We start from the raw sequence: 25,776 nt of genomic DNA on the forward strand, positions 1-25,776 counted from the left end.
TGATGTGGAAGAAGAGGCTGAAAGAGAAACTGCAGTTTTCCAGCACCTAATGGGGTATTATAGAGAAGATAGAGACAGAATATCTCAGAGGTAGAGTGAAACAAAAGGGAAAGATCAGAGGTTTGAAGATGGCAAATTCTGACTGCAGACTAGGAAGTAATTCTTCACCATTACGGTGGTTAAGCACTGGCACACATTGCCCAGAGACACTGTGAAATTACTACCTTTGGATATTTTCAAACCTGACCAGACAAGGTTCTGAACAACTCGATTTTATTTCAAAACTTTGAGGCTTGAGCAGCTTTGTGCCTGCTTTCAGCAGGCACTTTGGACTAGACAACCTCCAGAGGCCTCTTCCAACTCCCAATGTTTCTAAAACTCTATAAGTGACGTACAAATATATATAAATGTTAAACCATAAACCCATAAAAACTAAACAAAGCCAAACATACACAACTTTGCATATACAATGTAACGTTGACATGCAGACATGTCCCATGGGGGGAATAAAGAAATGTATAATAGATAACACCATACATTGATGGAAATAAGACGGAAGGACTATTATGAAGACCAACTTATATCAAACAAACCAAGATGGGATTTAAGCATGCAATATTACCAATATGTGTAATAGCTCCTATTTTATCATTCAGCTTTACTGGAACAAATTATTTAAAACACCTCACTGACAATCAAAAGACCCAGTCTGCAGAGGCAAAGCTGAGTCCAACATAAAAGTGGTTTTGCTATGTTTATTTTGTAATTATCCCACTGACACACACTGCCAAAAGCTGTAGAGCTTGTGGCACTGCAGCCATTTTTGAAGCCTAGTTAAAATACTGTGTGAGTCTGCAATACTTCATAAATGAACACGCAGAAGAATAAGTACAATTGACTTTTTATCTCTATTTTATTTCACAGAAGAAATGCATTCTGGGGTGAGGAGAAAGTTCAGGGGAAGCTTGCAGTTCTTAAAGGACATTGTTCATAATTTAATCAAAACAATAAGTAAATGCCATGAAACATGTGCATATTCAACTAACCGAAGAGATGAGCCCCTTCTTAAATAATGGGAAGAGAATGAATGAAGCCTACCTCCAGTGAAACTCACTTCATAATCTGGCTTTTTTTTTAATAGACAAAATGTTTTCTGTACACTATCATCTCTGTTTTTCCTGACAGTAGGACACTCAGTTTTTTACAAAATTTGGTTACAAGTACCATCAATGTAAACAATTAAAACTTTCATTTTTAGTTAGGTATCAGTACACAGAACAGAAATACTTGGAGACAGAACCAGTGAGACAGCATAAATTCAGAGTCTGTGGGGACTCATTTGGTTTTCTTCCCATTAGGAATGTGCTGAAATCTGGAGCTGAGATGCTTCCAGAGCTGCTTATTAATATCACACATGAACCTCAGGACTGACACTTGAAGTATCCTGTACTTCTTTGTAGATCTCCAGTACTGGTGCTTCCTGCTGCATCAGGTGACAGCCCCCAGATGTGCCTTCTTCTAGAGGCATGCCCTAGGTGGAAAGATGTTTCAAAGCCTCCTCTTCATTAAAAACCCCACTCAGCTTCTGTCAGGAGTTTGGGTGTTGGCATGGTGCAAGGATCAGACAGCTACATCAGGTCAAATGAGTTTTTTATTTCATGTTCAGATCAAATCTTATCTGTATTATTAAAATATTGTAAAAGGCTCTTTTTTTTTTTCTTATTCCAAATAAGGAATACTTAAATTTTTAACAGATTTGAATCAAATTTATCCTGTTGTTTGTCACATCTGAAAGTAGCTAGTGTTGATAAAATGTCTGTCCAATAAATATACAATGCTATTTCATAATTTATTTTTGTACGACCATGAACATGACACAAAATAATGAAGCATAAATTTAAACCTGTGGAGCCTGACTGTCCTAGGCATCATTCCTTGTATGGCGAATTGCAGGCTGATGGAAAAAGGGGCTAGTCTGACTTCACAGTGTATTTTGGCAGGGTACAAACAATAACATGGAAGAGGACTTTATATAAATTGGGCTCACCATGTTCCAGGAGGGGATTTGATCTAAAGGTCATGAAAGTCAGAGGAAAGACTTTGTGGGCTCTGAAGGAGCATAGAGAAGGTAAACACATCCACATCATGACAAATCCTTCATTAGTGCTATTTTTGGTCCCAGAAAGAGAACAGTTTACCCCAAAATGCAGTAAGCTTACACAGTTTTAGAGGGTAGGAGAAGGCTGATAATCTTCTGTGCTCTTAGAGCTTGAATAGACTTCCCTGTTTATTCATTGTGTTTAGCACAAAAGCCAAAGTCTTCCCCTGGTACATGCTACGATACTATCTCACAGACGGGAGACTTAGACTTCAGCTTGATGCCTTTTTCCCTGTGTGGAGAACAGAACTGCAAAAGGAAAAAGCCTTGAGGCATTCTGACTCTTGAGTATCCCTCTGGCCTCTTGTGGACTGGGGGCGCAGGTTAATTGGAATTCCTCTGCCTCCCCTATAAACATGTACTCAGTTTCCCCCAGGCTTCCTTCCAGAATTGTTTGTAAAAACTGTGCACTTCCTTAAATGGGCTAGGGAAGCTGTTCCACGTTTCCTAACTATTATTTAGAGTATGTGTGCTTTTCTGCTTTTTTTTTTCCTTTTTTCCCCCCTTTTTCTGCAAAGCAGCAATTCCTTTGATTAAAATTATCTAGTAATTTCTCCAAAAATGAGTTTTTATTCCATACACCACAATGCCATCATGGTAGGCCTTCAGCATCTACACCTGTACATAGGCTACATCCATCATTATACATACACATTTTTACATAGTTATTTTCTCACTGGCTAGACCAGAGCTGCAATCAGGGATACTTTTCAGAATGTGCATGATGAAATCTGTTTATTTGACCTAAATCCTGGAGAAGGTACTTAGCTTTTTACTTACATTTTTTTTTAAAATACCAAATTAACCAGAGCAAAACAGGTTATCAAGAATATGCATTTTAAAAACATCTTTTGAAAGCCAGTAAAATTTGACTTGTTTTCCCTTTGGAGAGAAGTATTTGAGAAGAAATGTGTTTTACCCAGAAAGAAGTATGCTTGCACTGGAAATACAAAGAATAAGTTTCCGCATTAATTATTTTTTAACAGAAAAATAACAATCCTTTAAAAAAACGTGGCACTGTCATACATTTGGGCCTATATAAAAATGCTGGGTTATCTTTCAGTAAGCTGTGTATTGCCTGAGTTAGAAGTAGCAAACATGGTTTACTCGGGTTACCCCTGTCCACACAAGTGGTTCAGACAACAGCCCAGATAGCTCCCTTCCAACTGGAAATGAAAGGCTTTTTGGATGGGAGGGGTTCAAAATGTTCTCTAATGTTTCCCTCTTGGCACTTGCTGCATCTGGTCTGTCAGAGATATAGTGGAGCTTCCTCTTCCCTAGGGAAGGAATGAAGCTTCTTCAAAAATTTTCTATAAATACATTGGCAGCAAAAGGAGGACTAATGAGAGTCTCCATCCTTTGCTGCATGCAGAGGGTAAGAAAGTGTCAGGGGATGAGGAAAAGGCTGAGGTACTTAATGCCTTCTTTGCCTTAGTCTTTAATACCAAAACCAGTTTCCCCCAGGATATCCAGCTACCAGAGCTGGAAGTTAGAGACAGGGAGCAGAATGAAGCCCCTATAATCCAGGAGGAAAGGGTTCCAGTCAGACACCTATGTGCCTAGATAGGATGCACCTGAGAGTAATGAGGGAAGTGGCAAAAGAGCTTGCCAAACCACTGTCAATCATTTACCAGCAGTCCTGGTTAAATGGAGAAGTCCCAGTTGACTGTAAATTAGCAAATATAATGCCCATCTACAAGGGTTGGAAGGAAGATCTGGGAAACTACAGGCCTATCAGCCTGACCTTGGTACCAGGGAAGGTCATGGAGTAGCTCATCCTGAGGACCATCAAATGGCATGTACAGGACAACCAGAGCATCAGGCCCCCAGGATTTACAAAAAGTAGGTCCTGCTTGACCAACCTGATCACCTTCTATGACAAAGTGACCCACTTAGGAGGTGAGGGAAAGATGGTGGATGTTGTCGATCTAGACTTCAGTAAAGCCTTTGACACCATCTCCCACAGCATTCGCCTGAAGTAATTGGTTGTACGTGGACAGGTGTACTCTTTGCTGGGTGAAAAACTGCCTGGATGGCCAAGGCCAGAGAGTGGTGGTGAATGGAACTAAATCCATTTGGTGGCTGGTGACTAGTGGTGTTACCCAGGACTCAGTATTGGGGTCAGTCCTTTTTCACATCTTCATTGATGATTTGGATGAGGGGATTGAGTGTATCCCAAATCAGTTCACAGAAGACATAAAGTTGGGCAGGAGTGTTGATCTGCTGGAGGGTTGTAAGGCTCCACAGAGAGATCTTGACAGACTGGGTCAATGGGCTGAGGACAACGGTATGAGGCTCAATAACATGAACCAAGTGCTGGGTCCTGCACTTGGGTGACAACAACCCCAGGCAGAGCTACAGACTGGGGAAAGAGTGCCTTGAGAGCTGCTTAGTGGAAAGGGACTGGGGGGTGCTGATTCACAGCCAGCTGGATATGAGCCAGCAGTGTGCCCAAGTGGCCAAGAAGGCCAATGGCATCCTGGCCTTTGTCAGCAACAGTGTGGCCAGTAGGACCAGGGCAGCAATTGTCCCACTTTACTTGGCACTGGTGAGGCCACACCTCAAATCCAGTGTTCAGTTTTGGGCCCCTCACTGCAGGAAAGACATTGAGGTGCTGGAGCGAGTGCAGAGAAGGGCAATGGAGGTGGGGCAGGGTCTGCAGCAAAATCTTATGAGGAACAACTGAGGGAACTGGGGCTGTTTAGCCTGGAGAAAAGAAAGCTCAGGGGAGACTTCACTGCTCTCTACAACTACCTGAAGGAAGGTTGTAGTGACGTGGTGGTCGGTCTCTTCTGCCATGTCACAAGTGCAAGGATGAGCAGAAATTAACCTCCCCCACCAGGGGAGTTTCAGATTAGATATTAGAAAAAAATTATTCACTGGAAGAGTGGTTAGGCCTTGGAATAAGTTGTCCAGGGAGGTGGTGGAGTCAGTCTCTGGAAGTGTTCAAGAGGCAGCTGGATATGGCACATGGGAATATAGTTTAGGGGTGATTATGGTAGCGGTAGGTTGACACTTGGACTAGACAGTCTTGAAGGTCTCTTACAACTTTGATGATTCTGTTGCTCTCCCCCTCCTCACCACTGCCAGGTCTCAGAGGTTAGAAGTAATAGTGTGTCTCCTCACAGGAAACTTCTTGCCTGACTCTACTTGAGAGGTACTGCTGGGACCCGCTGTGCTTAGAACTTGTGCCTTTGGAACTTGTGAAAGGGAAATAAGACCCCTTTCTTCTCCCATCATTCTTGAGTTAAAGGAATTTCTCAGAAAGTTAAAGCAGTTTGGTATCACAAATTAATCTTCATTTTCTGCCAAATTAAAATAGAATACTATACATCTCTTCTGGCATTTCTTTCACCACCAAAGGGTCAGTCACAGAAAACATCCACCTTGCAGTGCTGTGGAAAAGCCTCTGTGCTGATCACCTCCTCCAGAACAAAGGTAAAGGCACAAGCTCAGACTGCTTTACTGTACCTAGTTTGGGAATACTCATCTCAGAGGGTTCTGAGTATTTTCTTCAAATATTTAACACATCACCTTCTCCTCAGCAAGGAACCTTCTGTATGCTCAAGGTGGACCCACTGCTGCCATTCACAAGTAGAACACGTTTGCCCTGGAAGGTATAAGACAGAGAAACCTCAGATGTAAAATTCTTCTTCATTAACTGGTGAAGTTGGGCAAGCATGATTGTCCAGAGAACATGGAGCTGCTCTCAAGGACTGTTTGTGATGCTTGGTGGGAGATGCTGATGTGAAAGAGCTGGAAGACCATTCAGAAAGAGAACACAACGAATCATCAACTGACTCAAAAGTATTGCACATGGCTGCAATAGGCCTTCCACTGGTGGGCGCCTGTTTAGCCTTACTGACAGTTTGTTTCTGTAGGGGAAGAGAGTCTGCCAACTCACTGCAAAATCCATTAAGGGAAGAGTATGCAGAAACCACAGACAGGTCTGAGAAGGACAGCTTCATCCCTGTATCCACATCAGTCTCTTGGGCACCTTCCAAGTCATCAATGTTAAGCTTGGGACTGCATTTCCATGTTTTTAACCTGCTTGCAGTTGACCCAGCATTAAAAAAATGAAATGGTTCACTGAAATGAAATGTCTCTGACGCTGAAGAGGAATTCACTGTGGGCAAGCAGAACAGAGACCTGCTTCGTTGAAATGACCATGAAATGCTGGAGGCACTGCTGGATCTGTGCGTGAAGTCTCCCCCATCACTGTGTCTCAAGTCCTCCTGGGAGAAACCAAGATAATGACCAAGGCCGTTCTTGGGATGTACCTTTTTTTGACCCATTTCTTGTGGTTGTTCAGAGATAGATAGGTGGCTCTGAGGAAGAAAGGCTGGCAGAGCAGTGAAGTGGGAATCTGTTGACAGAGATGGATACAGTTGCTTGTTCTGCTTTGCAGCCTTCCTACACCAACTGCGTGCTTGCTGCAGCCAGGAGAGGGAAAAAAGAAGATCACATTAATACAGAATTGGCAGTTTTACAACCATAAAGTCTCCGCTGCTGAGTTGTTACTGCAAATAATTACGAAGCAGACTTCAGTCAGTATGCTTGCAGCAAATGTTTCACTTCAGTAACAAAGAGAAACCACCCTGCCAAAATCCCAAATATTTACATAAGGAGCCTCAAAGACAACAAGAATAAATGGTAGAGAAGCCCTGCCTTGGGGGCTGAATTACGCTAGCTTTAAATTCTCACTTCCTATTGACTTGTTCAGATTCATTCATATTCTCTCTTCCTACTTTACTGCCTTAGTGGACAGCTGAAGAACAAAAATGAATAAATGGAAGATATATGTTACCAAAATGATAATTTCTCATTTCTTCCTTGCTGTGGTTTTTTTTTGTTTTCCCCTCTGAAACATCAGAAAGCCTTCAGCAAGCAAGCTCATTCTCTGTCTTCCCAACAGAAATTTACTACTTCTTTCAACTCTTTCACATTTTCTCTTTCATATCTGGTTAGCTGAGCAGTGCACCCTAGAACCCACTTGTTCTGTTACCTAGCTCATAGTGACATTATGCACAGACATATAATTTGCTTGTACACATGTTGACTGAAGACTGAAACTGATGGCTGTGATCTGAATTTGGACCTGAATCTCAGTCCTATGGCAGGATTCAGTTGTCTGCCTGTCAGATACTCAAGCATTTGAACAGGGAAAGCAGCTGTGACAAAGGGGGAGCCAATATCTTTCTCAAGTGGCTGGATGCCAGGTGACTTTCCTATGGGATTAGACACTGATGCGTGGGTAACTGCACTGTGTTCGAGCAATCAGAAGGTTTTTCATCATCCCAAGGCAAGCTTCTAGAAGTTTGCCTTTCAAAAAGTTTAATTTCAATTCTTGTTACTGGAATTTCTTGCATAATAAAAAATGCTTGATCTCTCTCCCAAAAGGGACAGAAACTAATGGGACAAAGTGCAAGATATATATTCTTGAAGATAAACAATAATCTCAGCTATGGGACTTGTCAGTTGGAAACAACAGAGGAGAAAGAAAGAACTGGGATTCCTGATCACTATGTGCTATTAAAGTGACAAGGCTGTGACAACATGATATGAGGCAGTTTCAAGTGAGTTAAAAAAGTCTTAACGCACTATGGACAACACTGCTAAGGCCTCATCCAGAATGCTGCACATGACTCAAATCATGCATATATGAAAAAGAATAAATTTGAACTGATAAAAAATGGAGCCACAGGAAAAAAAAAAGACCAACTATCTATTAAAAAACTGAACCACAAACTAATAAAAGGTTTCTAAGAACAACAGCAGGAAAAGAGTCTTATGGGGCAAGTAATGGATAAAGACAGAGCTTATTCATTTTAGCAAAGAGATTATATGACATGACAGAAAGGGCTGAGACCTGGCAACAAAGGAGGTCTTTTGTATCCCCTGTCTCTAAAAGAACTCCATACATCGCTGCTTTTAACATCTTGCTAGTGCACATCACATTGTCTTAGTGACCTATATCTGTCATAACCACTTCTGTTTTCTATTGAAGTGATTTTAGAGGCAAAAAAGGATTTCCACATCTGCAAAAAATGTTTTGCTCATTCATAATCAGTTAGGTAGAGATTTATAGGACAGCCAAGCCACAGAAGTTCACTTAGATGTTGTAGATTAATACATATACACATATATATCTGTAATTAAATACGTTAATTCATAACCTATTTCTGTGTAATACAGTAAACTGTTTTCCTTAGTGCCATAAAGAATTAAATGAATGAGTCAAATAGAACAAGTCAATTGTCAATAAAACATTAGCCAGAAATCACTTTAGACTTCTACACACATTATTTTATTTATGCAACACATAAACCAATTTGCTTAAAAAATACTCAGTAAGATAAAAGGCTTGTGCCCATGAAGAAAATACCAGCTCCTTCTTAAATGAAGACAGGTTTTGGATAACCCAGAAATAAGAATATGACACGCTGAAAGTACACAACCAGATCACTTCACTCTTTTGATGGGTTTGTCTAAGAAAACACTTCTCATTATATTTTGTTTGCATTTACCAAAAGTACTATTTTTTTTTCTGCAGTAGCTCTGTTATCAGATATGTTACATGAACTCAACCATCATGTTTGGTGAATCAACAGAAGCACCTCCAGAACACTTCTACCTCTAAGAGAGAAAATCATGGATTGCCCCACCATGGCTTGTTTTCACGCTATTCTTGTATTTTTGTAGACTTAGTTGATAATTTGGTAGGTCAAGCATCCAGAGAAATCAAGGATTCAAGCAAGTCTTGTCTTCCTCTTTGTGAAAAGGTAAGGATGGGACCACTGGTAACAACTCAGAGGAAACTGTACCTGAAAACATATGGCTTTTGGGAACAGATCTGTACTTGCACCGCAGAGAGTTCTGTGAGCAGTACAAAAGCCTTGCCTTTACCTTGCACAGACTATACCACCTGTCCACATGTATATATGTATATATATACACATATATGTATATATACACACAAATATATGTGTATATACATACACACAGGCATCCTGGGTAGGGTTTAGTTGTCTACTTAATACAGCCAATGGAGTCTGGCGAGCAATTCAGCTTTCCCTGAAGAAATTCTTGTGTCTGTTTAGCTGAATTGCTTTCTACGTCCTTAGGCTGCACTGAGAACATACCCACCAACTACAGTAAGAACACAGACTGTAGCTGACACAAAAATACCTGAGAGTAAACATCGGTTTTAGGTGTCTGTGATTTGGAGCTGAACCAAATCCTGCAGAGATGACTCCCATGTATTTATTTGGCTTTGGTGTATACAAGAGGCATTTTGCACACTAATAAAAATCTCATGTATTTAGATGATGGTAATAATTTCTTATTTATTGACATAACTTCTGACATCTGTTCCAAAGAAAAAGTAATTTAATTTGGTCTCTCAGGTCACCACTATTAAGAGATAGTTGGTCCAATTCAGTTGTGTAACTGTACGTATTTGCTGTATCCTGGCTAGCTCACAAGCACACACACAGGTCACTCTGTAACAGGGATTTCAGTGACTGGGAATGCTGCCGGGTATGTGTAATTTATTAATACAGGGAAAATCTTAAGCATTTTGGGAGTAAAGCACAGACATAAGAACAGCTGTTTTGAGCTCCTTCTATTATTTTGAAACCCTCTAGTTTAAATCAGATTGTGTTAGTTTGGGATTGTAGATATGCAACACAATGACTACAGGTGCAACCAAATTTTCAGGACTCAAAAGGATGCTCGCCCAAGGCATCACCAAAGAGGATGTGAACCCAAGGGCAATACCAGAATAAATGGATGAGGTGAGATGAAACACTCCTGCTAAAACCCCTGCTCTCATGTAGGAACTTTCTATCCAAAATGCAGATAAAAAGTAAAAAATCAAAGGAAAGGGGAAATGCACTTCGAAGTGGAAGTACTTGGAAGGGGCAACCTGCCCCAAACAGCCAAATAACTTTAAGTATCTGGGCTAAAATTAACAACAATTTACTTTAGGTAAGATACTAGTTTTAGAGTTTTGTTATTTTAAACTTTTTTTCCCTAGCTCTTTTAATGTTCCTGTGGTCAGACAGAGGCATTTCATTTTGTACAAGGTATTTGCTGTTAATCCTGATACTGAGTCACAGCTTCTGGTCAAGCTCAGTTGGCCTGGCAGGAGGTAACAGTGGATCAGTGAGGAGAAGGGGACAAGTACAGCCTGCCTTAGGATGGCTGCCTGCAGGGTAGGCCAAGTGACATCACTAACACAGCTTATTTCCGAACAGCTCTGTTTACAGGAGGAATTGCTTATCTCAATAATTTTTTTTAGATAAATTCAGATTTAGAAGACCTATTTTCCGATGCTTCATTACATGGGCAGAAAAGGGAAATAATAGGGAGATATTATTTTAATACTTTCATCTTAAAGCAATATAAATGAAGACTTTCCTAGCTATGAGAATACCAGACTGCACAACTGCAGAACAGGTAGTGCGTCAGAAGCTCCATCTCACGAAATACTAGTGAATGAAGCTTACAGGCTAATCCTATATTGCAGAGAACTGGATTATGTGGGCTAATAAGACTTTTCTATATCTACATTCTCTAACTTGTCAGAGATCACAGAGAGGATTCAATGATTTAGTCAGGATTAAAACTCAAGCAAAATTAGCTCCCAGTCCTGTGCCAAGCCCATTGACTGTGCTCCCTTGTGCCACCCTGGCATGGCACATGGAGTGTTGCATCCAGCCTTTGCATTATGTGATCACTTCTCTTTAGTTTTTTGAGGAGGCTTCTCCCACCTCCTTAAGCCTGCCATTGGCTTTGGAAACAGTTGCATCTTCTTTAATTTTCTGAATTATTTTTTTTTCAAGTCCTCATCTTCAGCCTTCTCATGGCTTGCTCTCAGCATTGCCTGTTACCTCCCTGCAGCCTGGCAGAGCCCTGCCTAGCACAGCCATGCTGCCTGCAACAGGCACAAGCACCACAGAGATGCCAGAGAGGGGGGCAGTCATCTGAAAGGACAAAGAGATGATCCAAAATGACACTCTGATTTGAAATTCCAAATACAGGGACATAGATTTGTCAGACCTTGCCACAGAGATGCGCAACAAACCCGGTCATTGACTGAACAGATTAGCTCTCTAACAGAACAGATTTTTTCATCTGGCGCTAATCTGGTGCTCATTTATAATCTCTGCACAAATCTTTGTGAAGCTTGGAGGGATTTAGAGTCTTTGTGTTTTACAATGGGCTGCAGAAGAATTTCATGATGAATATCTGGGAATGCCATAAACAACTTGTGGCGAAGCTTGCAGAAATGCACTTTTGCCTTGGGCTGCCTGGACCTAACAGAAAAAAAATCCATGGGTGCTCTTGCAGTCTATTTTAAGTTATCTGCTTTTAAAGAAAGCAGATAGAGATCTCCTTAAGTATTATCTGTATTAAGAACTGCCAGCAAGGCTCTGCTGAGGTCAGGACCCAGCCAGCACAGCAATGACATCACCATTCAAGCCCAGATTTTGCCTGCCTTGCTCAACAGGAGTGCGACGGTGTTCGTTTAATTGTATTTAAACCAGTGGGATTGATCCAGGAAAAAAATCAACACAAGAAAAAATGGCAGAGGTTAGTCCTCAGTATCACCATAATACGTCTTATTTGAAAGTAAGACTTGAAAAAATGTATTCAGAAGCGCAAGATATCAAAAGGCAAAATGCACAAATTTGATTTAAAGTTGAATGTATTTCAAAGGTGGCTTAGAGTGTGTTTACAAAACTAGAAAAGGTGGGTGCTTTGTAACACAAAATATATTCACTCTCAAGAGTTTTTGCTGGGTGTATAGAGTCATAAAAGATCCTAGTATGCCATGAAACATAACTGCACTAACAAAAAAAATCAAGTACCTTAGGTTGAAGAAAAAAACAACTAAAAAATCTCCTCCTATTTGAATTACTGACTGATTCACTATGCCCCCCCCCAAAAAACCCAGTCATTAGTATTAAGGAGAACCAAACACCTGTGTCACAAAAAGGAAAGGAAAAATAGAGTTAAAGACTTTAAACAACAGGATACTAGTATTAAACTTACAGACTAATTAGATCAGCTTAAGGCACCTCCCTTGACTGAGTCAATTTTTGCTCCAAACACTGTCCTTTTCACTGGTTTCTAAACAAACTAAAAGTAATTTTTGTAAAGATGCCCTGGGCACATCCTTGCTTGTCATAACAGTCATAGAATGGTTTGGGTTGGACATACCTTAAAGATTGTCTAGTTCCAATCTCCCACACCATGGGCTGGGACACCTTCCACTAGACCTGGCAGCTCAAAGCCCCATCCCAACTGACCTTGAACACTTCCAGGGTTGGGGCATCCACAACTTCTCTGGGCAACCTGCTCCAGTGGATGCTTTTCTTGTCTTTCCTCCTCTTTGTGTTCAGTTTGGCTCTATCTGCACTATTAATTCAAGCAAGCTTGAAGCTCTTCTCTCACCTCCATTTCCCTTCCTGCAGACTAAACTGTTCTCTGCAAAATTGCCCTTTTTTTGCCTGTTTTTGTCTTTTTGCCTCCTCTGATTCTGGTTTAGATGCTCTTCTTTCTTTTTTCTACTTGTACTTAACTGTAGTGACTCCAGACTATAGTAGTGAGTGTGTTTTCTTTCCTTTATCTCCCAGAATCTGCTCTTGGTAATGCTTTGAGTAACAGGGATGACATGATTTAACTGCATTTAAGACTACAGGCATATATTTTATCATCCAGCCTGACTTTTTGTTAACCACTTCACAAATTATTATGCCATTTCTTTACAAAGCCTGCTGACACTGCAGGCAGATGAAAGGATTTCAGTTTTCAGGATACTAAATAGCTGTATGCTTCCATCAGGGACACGGCAGAGGTGCCACAAGGCCCATATCTAAAATGGCAGGAGATTGACTAATGCTCTTAGAATATTTACATGTTTTAAGGTCATATGAATGCTGGATGACCATCAAGGCACCCAAACTGGAAACTAGGGGAAGGAGAAGGAATACTCCTTTTTGTTGGAGAGGAAAGGCAGAGCCAGCTGAGGTCTGGAAGGGTCTGGTTGGTCAGCTGAAGTAAATGCAACCATGACCACACTGATCTGAGTCCTAAATCTAAACGTAAAAATAAGTGGATTCCGAGCCTCCAAGATTTGCCTCTCCTTAGCAAAGATAAGCCTGGGGGGCAAACCATTCCTTACACTGCAGAGGAGAGTAAAATGTTTCTTTTAGTCTCAGTCGGGGCTGATCTGATTATTTTATTTCATGTAGGACTACCACAGACTGGTAGCAAACCATTTATTTCTTTGATTTTTACTTGTCTTGTTTTTGGTGCTGAGGAGGATCAAGGAGGGCAGATTTCAGCAAGAAACTAGTTATTACATGGTGACTCAGATGCCTCAACATACATGTTTGGTACATGCTGGTATTTTCTAGGGTGCCTGTCTGGCATTCTAGGAAGGCACAGCCTTCCTGTAGTCTAATCTGTCCAGACATCTTTTCTTGGTGGCTCAGGTACCCTTTGGCACATAAAACAGCAATAGGTCTTATGCTTAAGTGCTGAGCCACTGCCTAGATGAAATACTCATTTGGTGATGTCCACCTTCCTCCTGAATATGTCTGTATGTTCCACCTCACACAGAGCAGCTAGGAAATTCTGTCAAAATATTATTTTACTTTTCCTATCCTTCTCATGATTGAAAGAAGCCATCTGTGCACTTTCTTCTCTCCGCTCACTACCCCCGCTTTTCAAACATGCTTGGCCAAGCCAGTCCAACCTCTTATGAACCTTTCCTGCTTCCCATGTAGCACTGCCAGGAGTAACAAGTTGATTAGAACTTCAGCTGTCTCTGTGTGGATTATGCCCACAGGCAGCCAGGAATCTGGACAAGACCTGCAAACCTGTATACTCAGTATACCAGTATATGGTAGATTCTTAGCTACACTATTTACATATTCTTCCCACTGCTCTGACAAGAGCTCCTGAGAGCTCCTATTTCTGGGCTTAGCATTGGTGAAGCAGTGTGGGTGTCTTCCCACGGGATGCAATCATGTTCTTAAGCCTTGCTCCTGCTACAGCCAACTGAAGCTTACCCTTTGCGCCTCAGCTGATATAGAGCTGCACCCTTGGAGCTAATTTGCCAATGTGGAAAAGCTACTGTGACAAAATAGTTCTGAAGGGCTTCCTTGCAAATGAAGGAATAGTTTCTGTGGTATTAAGCAGATTTATCTTAACCATGAATAACTTTGTTTTCTCTTGCACTGACTTTATCTAAGCCCCTTGATAATTGCATTTGCAAAATGGATTAAGAACATGGATCAATCTGGCTGGCAAGTATCCAAGTCCCTGTGAGGACACCAAGAAAAACACGGAGGTCACATCTTGTTAGCCTAATCATGGAGGTATATTCAAACTTGAAACTTTAAACATTGCCTGCAATTTAACAGGGATGCAAATCTATAATTTTTGGTATAATTGTAATTTTAATCCTTAAAGAGGTGCATGATTATGAAGTACCAACAGATATGCAGACTGAAAAATACTGGAAAGTCATTGTTTGAGTTCATATAACTGGAAAGAAGAGAAGGGTTTTACCAATGCTGTGGCATGGATAATATAAATAATAGCAGCTCCCTGTGAAAAGTCAAAATGTAGGCCTGCCACTTTCAAAGGTAGATACTATAATTTCTTTGGATTTAGAATGAATTAAAAGAATATACGAAGTCCATGGATCACAAAATCCAGTGTATCCTACAACCCATGCTCCATCATTTCCTTCTCCTTAACCAACCACCCTGCCTTGAATTAAGGTATTAACCTGCTGGCACCTGCTGTGTGGCTGTTATGTAGTTAGCCATCAATCTGAACACTGCCAACTAAAATCTATTTACTGACAATTTTTTTGTTCCTGTGTCAGAACAACCATTTAATGAAACAGCCTTTTCCTGTTCCTGCTGTTTACCTTCCTGTCTATTTTCCAAGCACAGTCAGAGCTCCCTTTAAACTTACTTTGGCTGGGCTCAGATGACCCTAGTCTTCCAGTTTCTCTTTGTAAGACAGTCATACCATTTCTCTGCACGGGGGGAGACCCTTTCCCTGTACCTGCACCTTTCAGAAGTCACCTTTCTGGAATCCAGAGCTGAAGACAGGGGAGGCCTTTGAGACCCAGTGCATGGGCACAAATACGTTGCACGTTTCTTAGGGAATAGTAACACCAGTACACACCAGAGACTGCACGCACTTTTCTTTCCATGGTCATGTTGCACTTGTGGCTTGTAGGTACCTGAGTACAAACAGGACATTTTCCCTTTGATTTAGTTGTAGAGCTCCACTTCTAATTGTACAGACTTGCTTAAAACTTGTATACCGGGACCTAGTTTTCAGGATTTCATAATTGCATAAGTTAGATCCAAAGTCTCTGTTTTCCTTCCACTTTGCATATATTAAACTTCTTTTGCTTCAGCACACTTCAAATGTGATGAATTCCATTTCTGTAACTTCACTCCCATTTGTCATTTTGCCCTCCTGTTCAGAATCATCATCCTCACCAAAAATAGAAATGAAAATTAATTTCACTTGAAGGCCACACTTAGCAGGCTTTTGCTTTTTTGATACATACGGCTAAAATCTTATTTTGATTTTCTTTGCAAGTTTTACCTCAGTCTGCTGCTCAGCAAGTCTTGCTTCACCTCTGTACTGCCTGGCATGTTTTATTTCTGAAATTCGGCTTTAAATCAAAAGCCTTATTTAGAAGCCCTATTTTTTTTTACCCTTCCCTTCAATTTACTTGAAACTGGTGCAAGATCCCAAAAAGTTAAACCACATAGCAGAAACCTCCTGAGAAAGAACAGGGAAAAGGGGATACTTGTGAGTGTGGTTGCTGTGTATAATTTTCATGATGACTCTTGTCAGCTTCAGTTTACAAGTTATACCAGACATGGATATGCCTACAGTACAATCAGTAACTCTGACAAATTGGTGACTGTCTTGCCAGATGGGCAAGGAGGCTGCCCTTCTCAGCCCTATATGAGTGTTTTTCAGCTCTGGCATGGGGTTTCTCTGAGGGTGGTATCTGCAAAGCAGCATTGAAAGGTTTCACTAACACTTGGGTGTGACTCACCAGAGCACAGATGCCCTGTATACCTGGATTTTCAATCCCAGGAGCTACAAATCCTGAGGCACTGTGCTACACACAGTGTACACACTTCTCTGCATGCTGGGAGGTCTGTATGGTGGAAGGATGGCATCCCCAACACTTCTTCCATAGAAACAAGGTCAGACAACCGGACAAGCCACATGAATGAAATTCAGTCCAAAAAAACACCCTTTGAAATCTGAACAACTGTCTTTCAAAGGTGAGGGCCTGTGCTCCTTGATACAAATGTAAGTGGTAATAAATACCTCTGCAGTGCAAGAATGCATATTAACCTGGCTCAGGATTGCCAGACACACTCTCTGCAGGGCAGGCAGCTATTAAAAGCTTGGTACTTGTTATCTTTTTATCTCCCTTGGATGTGGTGTAGTGAAGCAGAGCATGCTGATACATTGCCCAGATATGGTGCCTATAGATGTCCTAACAAATAAACTCTCTTTCAGGATTTGGTTACAAGCACTTGAGATTAGTTCAAAAGGAGAGTCTGTGGGAATGTCTCTCTTAGGCTGCTCTTCAGGGTGCATTTCTTTTCCTTCATCACCTCTCTCTTCATCCTGATAATCACTGCGCAAAAGAGAGATGCAGTATGTCACCCAGTGGTGCTAGAATAAAATGAGTACCATCAGGAATTCTGCTTGTCTTCCATAAAAATCTCATACTGAGGGCTATTTTAGAACTCCCTATCAGTTCTGTGCCCATATTTCTTATAAAACAAAACTCAACAGCCATAATTTCTTCAGTCAGGCTCATTATTCCTTCTCTCTGCACTTTTTAAACAGCTACCTCACATCACTCAGCATAAACTGAGGTTAACTGATATCTGGATAATATCAGTCACTCTTTTCTGATTAGTTACACACACAGCAAGGGGTTTCAGATTCTTTGTTTAGCAGTACTGTCCTGGCTCTTTCTCCTAGAAAAAAAAAAAAAAAGGCTATTTTTCTGTCTTTTCAGGTTAAGCTTTCCTGCACAAATCCAAGAAATGTGCTTCTGTTTCCTGTTGTACTGAACTTACCTGCAAAAGGATCCTATTTCCATCATGGTCTTCTGTCTGCCATCTGCCTTCACTGATGGGGCTGCATGGGTTGGGCAAGAGAGGCACAAGCTGCCCCACATCTTTTACTCTGAACTCCAGCACTGCTGACTCTGTCGTCATTGGCACCTGGCCCTTTGGAAGTTTCTTTAAAGAAAACTGAATGTCTATTTCCATGTTAGAATAGACAGGAAAAACACAAAAGTCTGCTTTTTTCTGACATACAGGTCTTTTCAATATTAACTCATACAATTTCAAAATGTCCCCAAAGTTTTCATTCCTGCAGTATATGGTGAAGCGGATCATTTCTTTCCCATAGTGCACTGGGCGAATGGCCCACAGAGGAGTCTCTGGAGCCAAAGTGTAAAAGTCTTGGCTGCAAGGCATGTAAGGGAGGAATTTCCCATGCATTAGCTCTGTGTGGTGGTAATGCCAAGGTGGCCGCTGAAAGGTTTCATGGAGCTGCAAGATTGGTTCTTCTCCATACTCCTCCTGCAGAAACAGAATGATGGCAAGGGCTGGCTGAGAAACAACAGCCTTAACTGGCTTCCTGCGCTTCTTGGGCACTCGTCTTTCTGAGACTCGGAACAGCTGGAGGTCTGGATGGATCCAGGCTAGAAGCCTATCGATAGCTTGCTGTAGAGTCTTGGATTCACCTGGGTCTGTGATAATATGTACACTAACAAGGAAAGGGTCTTGTATGCCTTCCACAGAAAGTTCACCTGAAATATTTAAAAAAAAAAAATATCCTTTAATTTTGTAATTTGTAACCAAGTTGACAACATTTAGGTGATCCTTAAAGAAGACACTGTCCGCTCAGTCACAGTGGGCTTTTTTTTTTTCATCTCTCTCAAGCTCACCTGTATTAAACAAAAAAAAATGTACAGAGATACAGCAACAAAGAAAACAATCAGAAGGCAGAGAAATTTCATCATGCATACCATAAGAGTTACTGTTTCTACTGAAGTAGCATCCAGAAGACATTACTGAATGTGTATTCATGTGTTCGAAAAGAGCTGCTCCATATAGCTGAGAGGTAGGAAAGATAAAAATACTGATGTAGAGTGGGGGTGAAAGGGATATTAGTGATGTGCAGAATAATCATGGTGGACAATGTTCATTCCACCTTGTTTTAATTTGTGCCAACTGGCTTCGGTCATGGAAATCACACCACTGAACTCCACTCTATTACCCTGACGTTGGAGTTTTCTTAACACTCAGTTAAGAATATTTTGTGTCCTGGAGGAAATTGTTCTAATAAGTAAGGTGAAGTTTGTAGGGAGAGGTAATATCTTTTATTACACCAACCGATACAGTTGTGGGAAAAAAAAAAGCAGAGAAACCTTCAGGCACATAAGTCTTTCTTCAGGAAAATATATTACTTGTCCCAACAAATCCTCCACTGTTTATATCTTCAGACTAGCAAGACTATAATACTACTGTTTCAAGGTCTTTATAAGATTAGGGAAGACTCATAAAAGCAGGAAGCACAAAAAAAATTACACTTACTTGGGGGAAGAAAGAAACCTCTAGTTAGCCTTGGCAATGTTCACAGGGGCTCTATCTGTTGTTTGTCCCTGAAACCTCTTCGATAGCTCAGAAGTGAAGCAATGTGTGGTTGGAGGGTTGAGTAGAAATTGTTACTTCTGTTCTGCTGGAGTTACATGCCAATAAAGATGCATGTGCATGGTGATCCAAGACAGTTTAATAAATTAGTCATGTAATTGATATTTTTGCTGAAATGGTTCCCCTTGTGTGGTGTTCTGAAACCACCTCCATGTTTGAGACCCTGAACCTAGGCACAAAGCCCAAATGTGCGAAACCTCAGAAAGATTTCCCAGGCTTTTAATTGTGCAGATTACATTTAACAGGGGGATTGTCTCAAAGGCTATTTCCCCTCCTATTAGCAATCAGTACAAACCTCTCCCTCCTCCTTCCTGGCATCAGAATAACATTCTTGTGATACTTCACCAATTGCTTTAATGGAAAAGCAGCTTTATATGAGTAGTGTATTTTAGTTGTCTTTCAATACAGAATAGCTGTAAGACCCAGAGGAAATCTAGATGCAACTCATAGCTGTCCAGACAGAGATGGCTGGTAAACATACCATCAGCCTCAATTTGAAGCTGCAGAAAGATATGGTATGCACAGCAAATAGCAAGCATGCATCTTGCCTAAGGAAGATAGAGAAAAATCAAATAAGTAATCAAAAATACAATTACAGGAGAATTCTTGTATCTCTGTGTGAAATGGGTGATGTGGAGTGACTTTGTCAGATAGCTAATGGGAAAAAAAATGAAGCAAAAAGAAAAACTGTGTCAGTATGTGGCTAGAGGTTTTGCTGTGGCAATCATTACTGGTAGGTAATTCTTGGAGATATCCCCATGTGGGGTAGTCACAGTGTGGGAGAAAAACAAAGGGGTGTGTGGGGGGAGGTCCTCTCATGGTCCTTTACATGGGGCAGCAGGACAGGAAGGAAAACAAATTACAGAGGACAGTGATCTAATAAAACCAGAAAGAAAGTAGTCACCATAGCTACGCAGTTATTCATTCTCTAAGACTGGAATAGAAGATGTTCAGCTCTTTTCTCCCTCTGATTCCTTTGTTACACAAATGCTATCAAAGCCTGCAACAAGTGACAGGCTTGATATTTATGCATATAAATCACTGGAGCTCTGAAAGAAGGCTGGGCATAACAATGTGAAGCAGAGAGCCATCGTTGCTGACGCCTTCTTGCTCTGCATTGAAAAAAAGTCCCTGAGCATGGCTTTTCTGTCCTCCTGTTGCTCAGCATGGTGCATGGACACTGAATGGCTAAAGCATTTTTCACAAGTAGAGCCTTGTGGGAGCCAGTGCCAGCATTAGTATTCTGCAGCCATCACTGCCTGTACCCATCGGCACCAGATGCTCACAGAACCAGCCTCAGAGACACAGCACAAAGCCATCATTAGGAGCTGGGGTTATACACAGAGCAGGGCAAATCATCTTTTTTTGAGCTAGAAGCAACTCAGTTGAGGGGGGAAAAGTGTAACAGATCAGTAGGGAAAGAGCTTCAGTTCTATTTTATGTTATGCTTTTCCTGTAACGCTTTTACACCTTTCATTATGTGGTTTCTGTGCTTCTAAAATGGCAGCCCTTTCTATCTGGGTAAGGAAAAGAGAAACTCAAGAAAAGTAGAAATATGAGGCAAGAGGAAACTTTCTCTGAACTGACATTAAGTTGCAAATTGTTTCTATGTTACTAACAAGTCTTTTGCTCCAGCTGACAAAGAAGGAGGGGAAACAACACCATTTCTCATGACACAGTTCAATTTGCCCCCGGCAAATTGTTACAGAAGCAAATGAAAGCTCTGCATATGTATTAGCCTTCCTGTATTACTAGTTAATCCCACAGAAAATATCAAAATGCTGAGGCATCTATTTGAAAATAAGCTTCACAGTTCTCATAGCTGTTACATTTTCCCCCTTTCTATGACAGAAGGGGATTAGTTCTTTTTGAGTTGGCAAGCACTAACTTTGCTAAGAGGTAATTACTACCAGGATTGAGAGAGTATTTTACAATTCTAAACTTTTTACTCTTCTGTTAGGTATTATTAACCACCTGTGAGAGGTTAAAGCATCAGCCCAAATGCTGTGGGACCGTCAGACCTGATATTTTATGATTGAGCTTTGTATGGTTCCTTCTCTATATATTATTTTTATTTTGTTGCTGATGTGATATTGCTGAGCAGAAATAAAAGAAAGTCCTGCAAAGCAGAAGGGCAGTCTTGCCCTGTGGTTCTTCCTTCCCTCCTCTTCCTGCCCAGAAACCACCATCTTCTCATCAGAAAGACAATATGACAGGAATCAGCGGGTCCTGTCAAGTCTGTCTGTGCCAGCTATCTCATTTCGGTTTGACTGCTCTGAAGTTAAAGCTGCCTTGGCTAGAGAACAGACAGGACAGGTTGAGGTTGCCTATATCCCCTGTTGAGTGTATGGAGAGAGGCAGTCACCTCTGAAAAACCTGTGGAGGATGATCTTGCCTTCCTCATTCCTTTCCTCTTCCCTCACTCTGAAGGGAACAGTAGCGCCTGCAGAGGCCAACCTTCTCAGCATCCAGAGCTGCCCAACCCTTCCCTGGCCAGAGGTGCCCAGCTGGATGGCTATGACAAGGGCTGGTGAAGGGTATAAAGAACAAGTCTTAGGAGCAGCAGCTGAGGGAGGGCTGAGGGTCTGTTTAGCCTGGGGAAAAGGAGGCTCAGGGAGGACCTTATTGCTCTCTACAACTGCCTAAAATGAGGTTGTAGTGAGGTGGGGGTTGGTCTCTTCTCCCAAGTAACAAGCAATAAGACAAGAGGAAATGGCTTCAAGTTGCACCAGTGGAGGCTTAGACTGGATAATAGGAATAATTTCTTCACCAAAAGCATTATCAAGCATTGGAACAGGCTGCCAAAGGAAGTGGTAGAGTCACCATCCCTGGAGGTATTTAAAAGATGTGTAGATGTGGCCTTTAGGGACATGGTTTAGTGGCAGACTTGGCAGTGCTTGGTTAACAGTCAAACTTGATGATTTTAGAGGTCTTTTCCAACCTAAATTATTATATGATTCTATGATCTGGTGACACAAATGCCCATGGGTGAAGTGGGAAGTCCTCTGCTCCCTTAGGGTGGTGTTTGAGGGGGCAGCCACCATCCCTGAGAGATGCCAAGACAATTCAGGTATCTGGTAACACCATTTTTGCAGCAGCTGGCCAGGAAGGCAGGGCTCCTGGCCCAAAGCAGGCTCAAGTGGGTGCAACATCAAGTCAGCAACCCCAGCAGCTGGGAAGCAGCTAGACTCATCTGCAAACATGGGGAACTGGAGCTAACACTCCTTCTTCCTGGAGTATGTATGCATTTAACATTAAACAACACAAGAGGCAAAATGTCCCTAGAGTTTTCTTCCATGTCACCTGTATAATCCTAGATTAGAGAATTCTCCCTCTTTCATTTGTTTTTTGGCCCTGGCTCTCTTGCATAGCTTGCTCCAGCAAAACTATGGCCATGACTGGGCAGTCTGGTCCGTCTTTTACACTGTGACAGACCCAGGTTGCATTCCCTCTTGAACAAAAATCAGTCCTGTCCTTCTCCGGGCAGTGTTCCAACCCCTTTTTTATTGCAGGAGAAGTCACCATCAGCAGTCTAAATGAGATCTGATTTTTCAGGCTTCTCCAGTGGACTAAACTCAGCCTGTAGTGAAGTTTAGGAAGGATTTAAGTATCTGTCTCTCTGAAATATCTCTCCTTTTGGTGAAACAAGGTATGAACCTAGACCTCTCTGTCTCGCCAGGAGGTATTTAATGAGGACTTACCTACAGGGTTAGGCAAACCTGGAAAGTATGTGAGCTAGGACTGAATTTGTAACAAAGAAAGATTGTCCAGGCAGACTGGTTCCTGGCCCCAGTTTGTGCGTGGGAAAAAGCATTTCCAAACTTTGGCAGATATTTTCAATATTCTAGTCACCTACATTTTCAATCTTTTATTCAGGAAACACAGAGGAAATACCCAACCTAAAAATACTTGACCTTTTTTTTTTTTTTTGCTGACCTGCATTATTGCACTGAGAACCTGAACATTGGAATGCTAACATCCATTTTTCCACTGCAGCATGCTGCTTCATGGGAACCAACACCTGAACATATCTTACACTGTACAGATCACATTAATTTATCGCTACATCAAGCAGTAAGATTTCAAATTTCATTTGACTAAATTGCATGATGCAGTACCAGAGATGTAAATCGGGCGATGGGAGAGGGTAAGAGCAAATGTGCCAAGCTTCTGGACTGCAAATCCCGTCAAGCAGTACTTCATTATCAAGATGTAACTGCTATCAGGAAGTAATGAAATAATTCAGAATCGAACATTGCAGATCAGCATATTTTTTTTCATTGTTAATCAATCAAAATATTTCATCTGTGGGAACGTAAAATAGCGCCAAACACTGTATAAATAATGTCAGAAAAAAAGCACTATAATATTTCCAATTGAAATTTCCCAGGATTTCTGTTGCACAGAAAATGTCCATATTTCCTTATTTCAATCACATTCCAAAACGCAAAGAAATGTCAAAGTGGTAGAATTTCCCAGTAAACAGGATCTTCACACTTTATTTGAGTCCAAGGCAAGATTGACCATTTTTGGTGTACTAATTGAAAGGCTCATGGGCGGACACAACGGCAGAGACTATTTTCATAAACAAGGAGCGTCACTTTATGGGCAGCTGCAACAGAAGCAGTACTGGACACCTCTGGCACCAGAACCCACTGTTAGATCATGCTTTGATGAATTATGCAGCATCAATAATCTTTTGAACAAGCAGGATGTGACAGATTCACCAGCTCTTCCATTCTCTTTCCCTGCTGTTTAATAGCATCTGACAAATGCAGGGTTGCTGGATAATGTGCTTCTCAGCATGCCCTGCTTTGCACACCACCTCTAACTCATGAAGGATGTTCAGAAGCAAGAAGAAAGGGGATATTCTGCACAGCAAAGAGTCAAGAGGAGGAACCTCTTTCACACTCCCTTCAGAGCAGCATTTTCCTGAGGAGCTGCAGTTGAGCGTTCTACGATGGTGTCAGGATGGTCACTCCTCCATCTGTACTAAGGTAGTATAGACAGTGCATAACAGCCCAGCATACAAATAGGCATAGCAAAATGGTCAATCTGCTCCTCCAGTTGCTGTACTACAACTACAACAACAACAACATTGCAAAAATAAAGCTCAAAAATTAAGCCCATTATCTGTGTGATGGAGACAAAAAGCCTTCTCTGGTATACTAATATGAATAGTCTTAAGAGGCATCATTGCCCTTAGTGTACAGCATGCAACCAACCTTGAGGGAATGAATCTTATCAAAAACTGATACTTAATGTCCACAGATCAAGCAAAGGCAATGTAGATGGTGCAGTTATTGCTGAAACTCCTCAGTATGCTACAGATCCAGTGAAGTATCATCCCTCCTCCACATATTACCTTCCCCTGACCTGCCTAAGGGTAATGCATGATCAACCTAAGCTGCTGTTGAAAGGGGTTATCTCACTTCATCTCACATTCTTCATCTCTCCATGAATTCCTGCTCACTCCCTTCTGTTGGCCTGGGCACTTGTGTAGCTACATGTCCTACATGGATCATACAACAGCACTCTGATGCTCACTCTCCCATTTGCAGTCATACAGTCTATGGTGCCAGGATCACTGTCTTGGCCCTTTTCAGAGCCATATGGGCCCCATCTTCTTTATAGGAATCACAATTACTGTGGTACAGAGTCATCCCAGGGAGAGTTAGGTGCCTGAAGGATGTCCCTCCAGAAGGAGGCTGGCTGTACTTGGTTCCCTTTGTAGCCCAAGGTGAGAGACAGAATCAAACCTTCAGATAAGGCCCATCACTCTCTACTGTACACCCTTCTATCTTGGATACCTCATGTCCAACTAAAATGGAGGGTAAATTGTGCCTACGTGCATATTTTGAAAATCATTCTTGTTCTAGTATCTTATCTTGCTGTACTCTTTGTCAAATGAGAAGTATTTCTGTGATAAGTGTTACGGAAAAAAACTCTTGAACTATATGATTATCATATCTTCCATCACGTCCTCCAAAACCAACTTCTTTGGCTCCTTTAGTCAGGCAGCTTACTGTTCATAGTAAGGCAAAGAGTCAGAGACACTCTTTAGGTCACAGATATGTCCTCAGTCCCCATTTCCCACATCTCTTGATTCACAGCTTTCTCACTTATCTCCAAACTACCTGGCAGCCAAGAAACAGTTCATGCTTGGTATAAAGATGTGTGTGTTGCCTGTGGGCTGATTGTCCAGCTGGAAGTTAGGAAAAGAGGTAACTCAAACTCATATTAGAGTCTTTTTTCTCCATGGAGACAAAAATTTGTCCCACTGCCTTTCATTTAGTTCCAATGAAACCTATCGAAATTTAGTGTCTCTGTGAAGAAAGATGACACATGTTCACATCACGTTTCCCTTCAGAGAAACAGGGTAAAAGGAAAGGGATGAGAATGTCATACTGTGTTTCTGGCTGCATAATCCCATGTCCCTGGCCCTCAGCCTTCTCCTTGGTGGCGCATCCGTGTAGTTTACCTAGGCTTTATAGAGCCTGTAGGCATATCAAAGCAGAGGCTGTGCTTATTGTATATTAAGCACCCAGTAAAAAAAAGACTTCCAGCTCTGAGAAGACAGTGTATTGGATCTTCATGCACACAACCTCAGGAACCTACAGTGGGTGCTTTCACACCATGGTTACAAGGAATAAACTGCTTGGCAATTCCTCACAAACACCACCAGAGAGAAAGATTTTTCTGCCAGTGCTACGAGCTTCTCTGTGAGCTCCTTTATTCTTACTGCCTGCTGTTCTCCTCTCTCAAAATATGCTGCTGGCACCTTATGCTACACTGGCAACAGCAGTGTTAGAAATA

At 41.5% G+C, this 25,776-nt stretch overlaps 1 protein-coding gene across 6 annotated transcripts in view; it reads right to left on the reverse strand.

Annotated features, from left to right (window-relative positions):
* Positions 1-744: 744 nt before the first annotated feature.
* FAM124A (family with sequence similarity 124 member A) overlaps positions 745-25,776 on the reverse strand; it is a 43,771-nt gene continuing 18,739 nt past the window's right edge. Inside the window, exons 3-5 of one of the 6 annotated variants that reach the window (XM_027648255.1) lie at positions 17,317-18,056; positions 6,439-6,591; positions 745-1,531 (exon numbers count right to left, since the gene is read on the reverse strand). In XM_027648255.1, coding sequence (XP_027504056.1) covers positions 1,409-1,531; positions 6,439-6,591; positions 17,317-18,056 — 1,016 coding nt within the window. In that variant the 3' untranslated portion in view covers positions 745-1,408. Of the gene's footprint in view, positions 1,532-2,594; positions 6,592-8,396; positions 15,432-17,316; positions 18,057-25,776 lie in introns of those variants that run through there. The other 5 variants (XR_003528460.1, XM_027648264.1, XR_003528463.1 and 2 more) reach the window with 5 other exon arrangements.

The sequence above is a fragment of the Corapipo altera genome, unplaced genomic scaffold (genome assembly GCF_003945725.1).
Source record: "Corapipo altera isolate COAL_440 unplaced genomic scaffold, ASM394572v1 0, whole genome shotgun sequence".
NCBI classification, from domain to species: Eukaryota; Metazoa; Chordata; class Aves; order Passeriformes; family Pipridae; genus Corapipo; species Corapipo altera.